The following is a 12,231-nucleotide window of genomic DNA, read 5'->3' on the forward strand; positions in this document are numbered from 1 at the left end:
GACAAATGAATGTCCTAGGAAAAACAAGCTAAAGGGAAATGCTTTGTACTGTTACATAAACTGAGAGATTGCGACTGCCATATGTCACACTTCAGCATTTTTCCAGTGACATATCTGATTTATCCAGCCTAACAGTCAACACAAACTTGATTTTCATCCCTTTGCTCATAAGCTTCAATCTCAGAAATGGTGGGAATTCTCTAATATTTCATTCTTTTTCACTGGTCACTGGCTCTTCACCTTGAATAATTGAGTTTAAAGCTCTTTGGCCCTTGTTAAATAATTAATATTAAATATGGAATCAACTAAAACATACATTTTCCTTTTGCTAGTTAAAATTACTATTGTACAGTATACTTTTTTACACAGTATACACACGAAACTTACATAATACACCATGATTTTAATCACTGTGGTGGAAAATTTTTGATAAAAAACCAAGTCATTATTCCTGCTGCACGTTTCTCTCTATGACAGTGGTGAACTATGCTTGATGTCTACAACTAGTGAGAAAACTCAGAATTATGCAGTGTCCTCTGCCTGGCTTCAAGCCTTATGTTGATGGCTACTCCCAGCCTGGTGTTGGCATTCACTTGACATATGCATCCCTGTGTCACCTTCCTGCAGAATGATGACGGTGGCCATTGTTGTCTGGTCAACAAGTGGAGTACGTTTCTGAAGGCACGGCTTATCTGTTCCGTGCCGGGAGCTGATGGTGTCGAGACCCACTTCGACGAGCTGCGTGAGTCCTTTTTACCTGGTCCTGGCAATATAGGGCCTTCCTCTGTATCCCACATTCAGCACTGTCACTGACAGCCAGCACATGATCCTTCAAAGTAGTCTTACCCTGTGTGGCTGAAAGTGAAATGAACTTCACTTGGTCTGTGAACCAGATTATGTCTTTGTACTTCTGCATGACTTGCTTTTGCAGGAATCCTCTGTCCAAAATCTACAGCATAAATATATGCATTGCTATTGCTGCCGAACAGGATTCTTCTCTCCAAGTTTTGCCATTTACCATCCATTCCGCGAACAGAACAACTTTACATAAAATCAAGTTTTGTTTTTTAGAGGGGTTTCTCTTTTTCTGTGAGAAACTAATACTAGAGTCCAGTATCATCCCACAGGAAATCAGTGGTCCCACTCACGAAAAGTAAAGCACCAAGGTTCTCAGTTCTGGCTCCGTTGTGGTGGAACGACCTCTCCCCCTCTTGCTCAAAACTGCTGAATCTTTGTCCACATTTAAAATGGGTCTGAAAACTTGTCTCTTCCAGACTCACTTCACCAGTGATTTCTTAAGTTCACGTAAGGTATAATTGTTCATGATCATGCTCAGATCAGTCCTTTACAGAGCCACTCCTGTAATGTAACACAGGCTGAAACTGCTCGTCCCAAGTAGGGTTGTGGCAAGCCGGAGCCTAACCCGACAATACAGGGTGTAAGGCTGGAGGGGGAGGGGGCACACCCAGGATGGGACGCCAGTCTCTCACAAGGCACCCCAAGTGGGACTCAAACCCCAGACCCACTAGAGAGCAGGACCCGGCAAAACCCGCTGCGCCACCCCTTGCAATGTAACGTAAATGTTTATATGTATCTCAAAAAAAACTACTAGGAAGGTGATTAGGAATCTTCAATATTCTGGTTAAGTTTCATGCAGCTACTTGAGTGATGAACATCGGTGCATATGGTGAAGGAAACTAACTGTATTTATGAATCACGTGTCTACAGTTATTTCTATTTCTCCTAATGTAAAGCACAAATTGTATTTTCTATGAGATGTACGTCGCTTTGGAGAAAAACATCTGCTAAATGAATAAATGTATTTCAGTTCTCTGAAAGTAGGTACAAAATGAATGCTTGCTTCCTCCTTCCCAGAATGGCAACATCCTGGCAAACGGGTGCAAAGCCAGAATGTGTAATGGAAAAACTGCTGTGTTCTTGGACAGTCTATTTTGCACCTTATACCACTTGGCTTTCTGCTTTCTAACAACTCTGACTGCTCCTACTGTCAGAACATTATAACTAGCACACTTCCCGGGAAATGGTTCCATTGAGGGCCCTGAATTAATGTGGCAGGCCTGAAAGGACTTGGTTTACCTGGGCATGCTGCCAAAATGTGGATCAACTCATGAGTAGCCAAAAGGTGGGAGGATGGTGCCCAGATAGCATAGGAATCGCAGGTCCCAACTCCTTCCACCCTTCCCCTAATCAAGAGCTGATGGCTCACCTTAGTCCTGCTGGGCGAGTGCAGACATACAGTACTCATCTGACAGTTGTCTATCACCACCATGATGGTCTGAAGACAGGATTATAACTGTGTTGGCTGCTGTAAGACAAGTTCCAGAAACAAAAAAGCGAAACCACAACGCATAGCTGTCCATCAGAACTAGCTGACACAGCAATACTTGACACTTAGCCCATATTCACATTGTATGTGTTTTTTTTTTTTCCATAGGCTCACACTGACTGAGCACAGCTCTGCCTATAAGGAATTATAAAGGTCAGAGGTTAGGTCAGTAGGGTTAGGATTTACTCGACTGAGCAAATAAGATTAAATGGTTGCAGAGGTATTACTGTTAACTTGGTTTATGTGTAAGTGTGTAAATAGCTTAAGGTGATGTGTAAACCTAAACTAGATTGCCTAAAGTGAGCAAGGATTTACCCAGTCATGGAAAGATGAATGAACTAAAGTCATTTATCTAGATAGCCAACAGCCACTGAGGGGTTAATTCTCAACATGATAACTCCTGCCAGGAAGGACCACAAAGGCTGGAGAAAAATGAGTCAGTAGGGGGCCAGGGTGAGAGAGGAGCAGATTCAGACAGCCAGGCAGACTGTGTCGGGGCAGCCGTGGCAGGCAACGGGAGTGAAAACTAGCCCCATCCTGAAAAGTGCCCGGGGAGTGAGGAGGGAGAGAACGAATAGGCTTGCTTCCAAATGAAATAAATTCTTTCTTTATTTTGTCTTTCTTTCAAGGAAACCGGGGGGTATTAGCAGTTCTCAGTCTGGCATCAGTAATGTACAAGCATGGGGAAGCCAAATTTGATTTTTTTTTTTTTTTTTTAAACATTTTAAATTGTTTATTTATTAATTAATTCCTATAATTCCACAGGTTTTATGGTTGTAGTTTTTGTGTTTTTAAAAGTGGCCCTTGGAGAAGGTGGGAAATAGAGCACATTCTTTTTCTCTTTGTACACGTGACTGTTCCAGCATGACCGCGTCCCAAGCGTGCGTCTCTGTTTCTAAGGTCACAGAAGGTGTTGTCACTTGTCTGAGATACCTCTGGGGCACTTTCCGCAGTTTTGCAGCCAGCCTCTCCGCTTCCCATCCGACACAAGAGCACTCTGATGCAGACCCTGACCGTGGACAGCCCACAAAAAGAGTTTTTACTGGCTTGAGACTCCGAGTGACGCAAGACCTAGCGGCATGAACCCCCTTTAAAAATGACGCCTTCAAATAATACCTAAAGAAATGTCCTGTTCCGGCCCAGAGAGCATGCCTTGCCTCATTGCACTGCTTAAACCGGCAAAATAATGGTACTGAGATTCCGGTTTCAATTTGTCCACATCACTATTTCAAGACACATTTAATCTTTGTTTAGCATTGCAGCTAACCTTTCAACCTCGTGGTTTTTATAGTTCGACACTCAGGTAACGTTTTCACTCATATGACACTGCAGCAGTAATATAGTTCTAATTAACATCATACCATCATTTCATAATAATTATCTGTTATGGAAGAAATTTGTTATTGCATGCCAAGCAGGGTCTAAAAAGGAGTCAGTGATGCAACGCATTCCTGTTGGTTTTCTTTTTTCCTTCCTTTTAGCGGTCTGTAGCCAGAAGGGCTGTCAGGCTGGCGTCAGTACATTATGGATCTCTCCCCTGTTTGCCAGAAGTTAATTTTTCTCCATCTTTGTGCCTTTCACCTGTCATTCTTGTGCCCTGGATATAAAACACATATCCTAACCAATGATGACATATTTAACAAATTACCCACCAGTATTCTTGCTATCTTCTTGATATAATGCACACATTGTATTTCCTGTGAGGTGAACGTCGCTTTGGAGAAAGGCATGTGCTAAATGAATAGATGTAAAAGTAAATGTAAAAAAGGAAGAACCCGCCCAAAAAAAAAAAAAAAAAAAAAAACGACCATTTTCAATGTAGTGTGCGAGGTCATAACTGTAAGCGATATAGTTTTTTTTTTCTTTTTTTTTTCAGTTTAAAGTTTTGGATTACTTTGTGTTCTGTTCATACATGCATTATTATTTGTACAGGTGATAAAGTGATCCTAAGGTTATCTAACCCAAAAGAGTCATTTGCCACATTAGATATGCGCTTTTGTGGTTTGTATGTGAAATATCTCGTGCGACCTGAGGAAATTTACGGTCGTTTTTCACATCTGCTCCTTTAGTTACGTACACGTAATATATTTAAATGCATTCTTTTTCTCATTTTTTGTATGTCATTTGTATTTGTTTTTGGGCTGGAGTTCATTCTTCTGAGAGGTTTTTAATACCCTATAACTTCAGCAGCAGTAGGACAGTCCATATCTAATTAATCTGGCACCCAGAATCATGGGAAACATGTGGCTCCTATTAAATGCTTGTTACACCACTGTTCATCAACCTTAAGTTCCCTTTTGAGACATGGGAGCTGTGTATGTTCTGAAAGGTACAATGTGGGACCGCTCTGTGGTTGGAGAGACCCATAACCGCTATAATCAAAAGGATTTTTCCTGCCCCCTCCTTCGACAGGAAGGAGAAAGTGTCTCGCCATCACGCTCTACATCAGCTGTGGCTTCGGAGAAGTCCCAGGTGCCCCTGCAGTAAAGGAACAGGGCAGACTCCCCACACACACACTTCAGCATCAGCTTATAATTCGAGTAACCTTGAAACACAGAGGAGGTCACTCTGCTAAAGCCTTTACGAGTGTAAATGCATACCGTTCACAGGGTGTATTCTTCATTGTTTTAGCAGTTTTTTTCTCCTTGGTAGTTTTATTCAAGAAATATAGTCTCTTGGGTTTTTAATTCCTAAGGCATGAGTATATTCACAAATTTACAGTTTCAGTGAGAATCAGGTTAAAACGGGTGTCTTGGTGTTGAGATTGATGATCCCGATGATGTCATGTATTTTCGTTCAGCTCATGTGACCTTAGTCCTCCTTCATCCATCACAACACTCGCATATCTTTCCCCCGGGATCGCGGCACTTTGCGTATGATGGCTTTCTCTTCCTATCGTCGCTCCCTGTGAACGATCAGACTTTGGAACATTCCATGAGGAAGGAACCACCCCAGCATTTCCCCTTTTTTCTTTCTTCTGTTGGTTTAGTTACCTCATCTTTTGCTTTCTCTCCTTTGACCTAGAGGGGTGTAAGAGCATCTGAGAAAAATACTCTGTTAGAGTGGTTTTGCGGCATGTATCTAACGGTAATCCGATGCCATCATTATTATGAAAAAGGGGATTTGTCAGCACAGCTCATAAGTCCTAGTTTCAAAAGCATTGTTGCTGTGACCATTGGACTTAATTGAACCTAATTTCCCTGAGTAAATGCACATTGTTACATATGGAAAGAAATCATCACATGTACTTTTATATTTAATGATTTAGTGAAAAGACAGAGTAAAGAAAAGTGCATAATGCAACATGCAAAGAGTTACAGATGCAAAGATGCACCAGTCACAGAACAGTGACGAAGTCCAATAACGCTATTTCTGTTGGTGCACATTACATGAGTAGCTGCCTATAGAAGTGATCAGAAGTACAAAGGCAACTTCATGGAGCGGTTAGGAGGTCAGGAGAGGAGTGGGTCTGAAAGAAATGCATTTTGCATCTTTTCTGAATTTTAAAAGAGATTTGGCCTTTCTGATCATCTGTAATATCCATTAAAAATGTCACTGATGGAGTAATGGAGGATTAACAAATTTAGAATAATATTCATAATATTATTGGGGGGCATGGGGGCGTGGCGGCACAGCAGGCTTGGCTGGCTTCTGCTCTCTGGTGGGTCTGGGTTTTGAGTCCTGCTCGGGGTGCCTTGTGATGGACTGGCGTCCCGTCCTGAGTGTGTCCCCTCCCCCTCCAGCCTTACACCCCATGCTGCTGGGTTAGTCTCCGGCTCTCTGCGATCCCCACTTGTGACAAGTGGCTTCAGCCAGTGTGTGTATGTGTGTGTGTGTTTGTGTGTTTGTGTGTGTGAGTGAGAAAGATATTCTTATTACTATTATATTTAACATTTAAAATAACAACAGTAATAATCGTGGGAATTTATGTCTTTTTCTGACTTGCAGGCGATGTCTTTATACAACAGACACAGGACACAAGGAATCCTGTCATCTACGGAGTGTTCTCAGTGTCAGGGTGAGTGATTCCTGCATCTCCACAGACCTCCACCGAGCCCTTGCCCTGTCTGGGGTTCACGTGCAGGAAGCATTCAATACACAAGAGCTCATTTGTGCCAAGTGTCTGGGTTTCGCTCTTTTTTTTTTTGTGCATTACACTCCGTTTGCATGAAGGTCAGCCTGCCCGAGGAGCATTATGTCTCTCTCCTACTGAAATGTTTTTTCAAGTGCAGCGCGCCATGATACTTCAGATGGATGGAGTATTACGTAGAGTCTCCGCAGCAGGAGACACGGAAGTCAGTCCAAACCCAGATGAATTGTGTTTCCTGTAAAGTAGCCTGTGAACCCTTATTCCCTTTTGATGGATTTTGATAACAGGCCATCTGTCAAGAGCTATAATAGCCTTCAGATCCCCATACAATTCAAGGAAAACTTGCAGCTGCCACTTCAGTCACAGAAACGGATCTGTTCAAATAGAGATGGAGAATTAATTCTCATGCGATAACCTTGTGGGTCCAACTGCAATTACTAGTGTGCATTTCTGTCTGTCAGCAGTGTTTCACTCTTGTTCCTGAAGGCAGATTAAATCATAGCGATGGCTTCAATTCTCATTCAGAATTTGAAGACGGGTACTGAAATCATGTTTCGTGGTGAAAATTAAAAGTACCGCTTTGCAAGAAGGCATTATTAAGACTCCTCAGATGCAATAGTGCATTTAGACAACATTAATAAGATGAGCATCTTAATTTCAGGATGAGAGATTGAGAGCTGATTTTCTCGACACTGGTTATGCACAGCCCGAGAATACCTAATGAAGGTATAATTTAGTCTAGGACTTGATATAATCTGTGTCTGTAAAACCACCTGGGTGAGCAGTCGAGAAAAAAGAACACATTTTTCAAGTCATTGACCCACAGTTAAGTGTACAGTCTGCTGAGTTCTTACCTTTCTAAAGGTCCAACCCCTCCCATTCTCTTTCCCTAGGTCAGTGTTCAAGGGTTCAGCAGTATGTGTCTACTCCATGGCCGACATTCGCATGGTCTTCAACGGGCCCTTCGCTCACAAGGAGGGACCCAACTACCAGTGGGTGGCCTACACTGGGAAAATCCCGTACCCCAGACCAGGAACGGTATGTGGTAACCTCACAGGTTTCCCTTCTCCACACACAGAGCCATCTTTTCACCCCAACCCACACACCTCATCACAACCTATTTTTGCGCTGATTTCAGAGTCCTTGCAATGTCTTAACCTAAATGGCCTCAGAAATTAAGTTTCACCGCACAGTATTTGAACAAAGTGATATCTGCGGACTGGTTCCTTACGGTCACATATACTGTATAGAAGAAAAATGAAGAGATAGTTAAATATTGCCCGCTGCCAGATATTGCTTGGCATTCACACACGGTAAAGGGCATTGTTTCTGAAATGTTTCTGCAACGTGGGAACCTTTACAGTTTGTTTTTCTTTCCTCTTCTGTCATGTGAGTCATAGCTAAAGCGAAAACTGCAGAATTCGCTCCTTGATCCAGTAATCTGAGTACCAGAGTCCACACCCATCATTAGCAGGGAAGAGTGATCTGTCAGATGCATCTTAGCTAGAAAAGGCAGTTGAGCAGTGCTGTGAGAAGCACCATGGTTACTGAGGAGTACAGCCCTGGGCACAGATTTGGAAATTTGTAGCCATTAGGATAGGCTTATTCAGAGATCCTGTTTCCTTGACCAAACGCCTATTGTTCTAATCCACAGTGTCCCGGAGGGACCTTCACGCCAAACATGAAGTCCACCAAGGATTACCCAGACGAAGTCATCAACTTCATGCGCAACCACCCCACCATGTATAATGCAGTGTACCCGGTGCACAAGCGCCCTCTGGTGGTGAGGACCAACGTGGACTACGAGTTCACCACCATCACCGTGGACCAGGTGACAGCTGCTGATGGAAGCTACGAGGTGCTCTTCCTAGGGACAGGTAGGCATGCATTGCATCTCCCCCTCGACACTCTGTTTCTTGGTTCCGTGTGGTGAAGATCATGCAGATAAAAAAAGTCATCACGCGGGGGGTGCGGTGGCATGGCGGGTTTGGCTGGGCCCCGCTCTCTGGTGGGTCTGGGGTTCAGGTCCTGTTTGAGGTGCCTTGCGATGGACTGGCGTCCCGTCCTGGGTGTGTCCCCTCCGCCTCCAGCCTTGCCCCGGTGTTTACGGGTTAGGCTCTGGTTTGCCACAACCCCGTTTGGGACAAGTGGCTTCAGACAGTGTGTGTGTGGAAACTCATCACCATGGAATGCCTAAAAAAACTGTATGCTGTACAACAAACAAGGACTTAAGCAGGTGGTCAATTAAATTATTTCTGAGAGGAGTTTGTTCGTAGATGACAGAACCCCAATGGGTGTCCTCAGTGGGTTTCAGCTATTTAAAAATTCATCTTGCCAATAGAGTAAAGCCAGGATGCCACATTCCAGATTTTTTGACCACTTCCAAACAGATGTGTCCTCAATCATTCAAAGTGCCAAAAAGGACGAACTCTAGTGACAAATAATTATTATTAGCTTTATTTTTTTTTAATTTAGTAGACCTTTTTGTCCAAGGTGAATAACAGTGTAAGGTTTGGGGAAAGGACATTATACAGTGGAGGAGCATTGCAGCCAGTGCCTTAGTTTTCCAAATCTGGAAATGTGATCTTAATAGACAGGTGATAACATCACAAGCTGCCTAATCTCCCATTCAGTGAGTCGAGCTGTGAGAAGAGCTTCCGCCTCTGTGTTTGCCTGAGGCAGCAGCTAATTGTCCCGTGGTATCTGTGGGTGGGACGGGCAAATCACCCAGGAACTCCTGAAACCCAAACATCTTTCATTGTGTGTGGACTTAAATCACAGCTAGACAGACCCTGTCTTCTTGTTGGCTCTCCAGTAAAATGGCAAAACTTGAATTGGGGTGGTGGGGGGTGCAGGGGTGGAACGGCATGACTCGTGCGGAGCGATGAGGACGCCTGGAAACACCACTCACTGCAGCCTCTTAGAAGTGTGTCTCCGCCAAGATAAAACTTTTTCAAGACAGGAAATAAGTTCCACACTCGATTTCAGCATGCCTTCTTAACCCAGACTGCTTTCATTTATGCCACTTATTAAAAGTAAGAGCTTCAGGACACCGGGGCCTACGTTGAGATAAATGTCTTCTCTTGTCTCCTCTTTGCATCTCTAAGAGGGTAAAGTACAATAACATCACTGTTCCAGGATATACATATCTTCTCTAGTTGCATTCAACATGTGTTTTCTGGCTCTCAGACAGAACGTGGATTTTGGAAATACTGCCATAATTGAAGCCCCAATATCCTTAGGTAAATATAGGGTACTGTAGTTGTTACAGTACACTAAATTTATTCATTTACCTGATGCTTTTCTCCAAAGCAACTTACAGTGTTAAGATACTTACAGTTATTTACCCATTTAAACAGCTGGGTAATCTTACTGGACTAATTTAGGGTGGGTATCTTGCCCAAGGCTACTACAATTCAAGGTGGGATTTGAAGCTGGATCCACGGAGTCCAAAGGCAGCAGTTCTAACCACTACACTACCAGCTGTCCCAGTACAGTCAAGTACTCTTCGGTGGCACAAGTTCATAAAGGACAGTGAGGAATGAAAGAAATGAACGATCTAAATTTTGGTGCTGGTTTACAGATCGGGGAACTGTTCAAAAGGTGATCGTCCTGCCTAGAGATGACCTCAGGACTGAGGAGCTGGTCCTGGAGGAAGTAGAGGTGTTCAAGGTGAGAACGGGCTCTTTCTTCTTTTTTCATCTCTTTCTTTGGCTTTGTTTCTTTTATTTTAATAATGTTCTTACTTACTCAAGAATGCAAAACTTAGTTTGTGTGGCCTTACTGGCAATATGCCTTTCATTTAAATAATACATTATTTTTCTTTGTGTAACCAAAGTATGTCAGCATATGTCATCCAAGTATACCCGCCATTAGAGTTTAAAAAGTAAATTTATTGGGCAATAAATAAAATTTATTGAGTCCTCAACCATATCCGTATGTCAGAAGATTTCCTTTGTAGAAAAAAAACATTTTTTTTCCTCTCTCGTTTTAAGTTGCTTTAACTTTTAACTCAGTTATTTTGTGTGTCCCTTGTGAAATTGATGTCCCTAAGAGAAATAGAAGTTAGTGCTCCAAGTCACTGATTTCTTTCTCCCATATGATAGGTTCCAACTCCAATCACAACGATGAAAATTTCATCCAAAAGGGTTAGTTCTTGATGTTTGTATGTCTCATGTTCTGCAGCTGACAAAGTGAAGAAATAAACATACCTAAGTCATTTCATATATTTTGCTTCGTACAGCCTGGATTTTTTTATGATACACCCAAATGTAAATGGAAACGGCACTTTCTTTGGCTTTTCTTTGGCTCTGGTCCACAACTAAGTCACAACCTAGGCATATTTTTCCCGTAATTTAAAACATGTCTCATTCAATAATACTTTGGAAAAGGCATTGAACATTAAGTGCTCCAAGATTTAATAGAATAAATCTGTCTTTATCATAATAAATAACAGCATTTTGTAAACCAGAAAGAGAAATTCACTCATGTCTGGTTCCCTGGTCTGTGTTCTCCTTCTTCAGCAACAGCTCTATGTGAGCTCAGTGACAGGTGTGACACACCTGGCCCTCCACCGGTGTGATGTGTATGGCCAGGCCTGCGCTGACTGCTGCCTGGCCCGGGACCCCTACTGCGCCTGGGATGGAAAGTCCTGTTCACGCTACTCTGCATCACAGAAGAGGTGAGATGCCCCTGTGTCCGTCTGGCTGAGTCTCAATGTATAGGCAACAGGTGAAACACCCTGTTGGTGACCCATAGGTAGCTCAAATCCCAGGAAAGCTGCTGATTCTATGTAATTTGGCGACATTTAAAACCGCATGCTCTGAATGTTCACTAAGGTAATGGCCAAGTGATTGCATTAGCCAGAGTTCTGTGGCTTCAGTGCATGCCAAAATATCTAGACTAAAAGTTGTAGCTCCTCTCTGAGATTGAAATCTGTACTGGCACATGAGCAACAGTCCGCATGTTTCACACATTTTATCATGATGGAAATAAATTACTTGGAGTAATTAAGGAATTTATGGGTAATGTTTACGCAATCCCTGCAGACGCAGCCGGCGGCAGGATGTAAAGTACGGCAACCCAATCCGACAGTGCAGAGGTTACAACTCCAATGGTGAGTCTTGTGGGCGTCTTATCATCTGCATTTCGCATGAAAGCTGGCCTTTTGCCATTTGTTTTATTTTATGCTGACATGACGGCAGTTTTTGTCATTAAATCCACTCACCCTCTCTCACGGTATCATTGTAAGGAAAGGGTTTGTCAGATGAAGGTGTGGGAGAAGGGTGTGTGTGTGCCACATAAGAGTGAGGTCATCATTTCCAAGGTGCTGTGTCTGCTCCAGCCAACAAGAACACAGTGGAAGCGGTGCAGTATGGTGTGGAGGGCAGCAGCGCGTTCCTGGAATGCCAGGCACGGTCACCCCATGTGTCCATCAAGTGGCACCTGCAGAAGGAGAACAGTGACAGGAGGAAAGAGGTGGGCATCATTTTGGTCTGTCACACTATCACACTGTGCTGCTGTTTTACAGGCACAGTTTGTCCCCTCTCAGTCACCGTGCAGAGAAACATCATATCATATCATATCATATCATATCATATCATGACTACAGCTCCAGAATAAACACCGCAATACAAAGATTGATCTTTTTTGATTCCTGAACTTTCTCTTCATTTTGTGAAAGGCCCCATTGCATAATCCCCTGTTTCTAGATTTAACAAACATGTAAGCAGCCACTTAATAGCATCCTTCAATTACCTTCTGGTGTTTAGCAGTCACATCCAGTGGAATCTCT

The 12,231-nt window shown here is 43.0% G+C and overlaps 1 protein-coding gene across 1 annotated transcript in view; it reads left to right on the plus strand.

Annotated features, from left to right (window-relative positions):
• The window catches only part of sema3fa (sema domain, immunoglobulin domain (Ig), short basic domain, secreted, (semaphorin) 3Fa), a 66,738-nt gene that overhangs the window by 52,770 nt on the left and 1,737 nt on the right, over nt 1–12,231 (plus strand). The window contains exons 10-18 of the mRNA XM_018756760.2: nt 628–742; nt 6,296–6,365; nt 7,331–7,475; nt 8,092–8,314; nt 10,021–10,109; nt 10,544–10,585; nt 10,961–11,118; nt 11,486–11,553; nt 11,782–11,915. Of these exons, the coding sequence (XP_018612276.1) occupies nt 628–742; nt 6,296–6,365; nt 7,331–7,475; nt 8,092–8,314; nt 10,021–10,109; nt 10,544–10,585; nt 10,961–11,118; nt 11,486–11,553; nt 11,782–11,915 (1,044 nt within the window). The remainder of the gene's footprint in view (nt 1–627; nt 743–6,295; nt 6,366–7,330; nt 7,476–8,091; nt 8,315–10,020; nt 10,110–10,543; nt 10,586–10,960; nt 11,119–11,485; nt 11,554–11,781; nt 11,916–12,231) is intronic.

Source organism: Scleropages formosus, chromosome 2, assembly GCF_900964775.1.
Source record: "Scleropages formosus chromosome 2, fSclFor1.1, whole genome shotgun sequence".
Classification (NCBI taxonomy): domain Eukaryota; kingdom Metazoa; phylum Chordata; class Actinopteri; order Osteoglossiformes; family Osteoglossidae; genus Scleropages; species Scleropages formosus.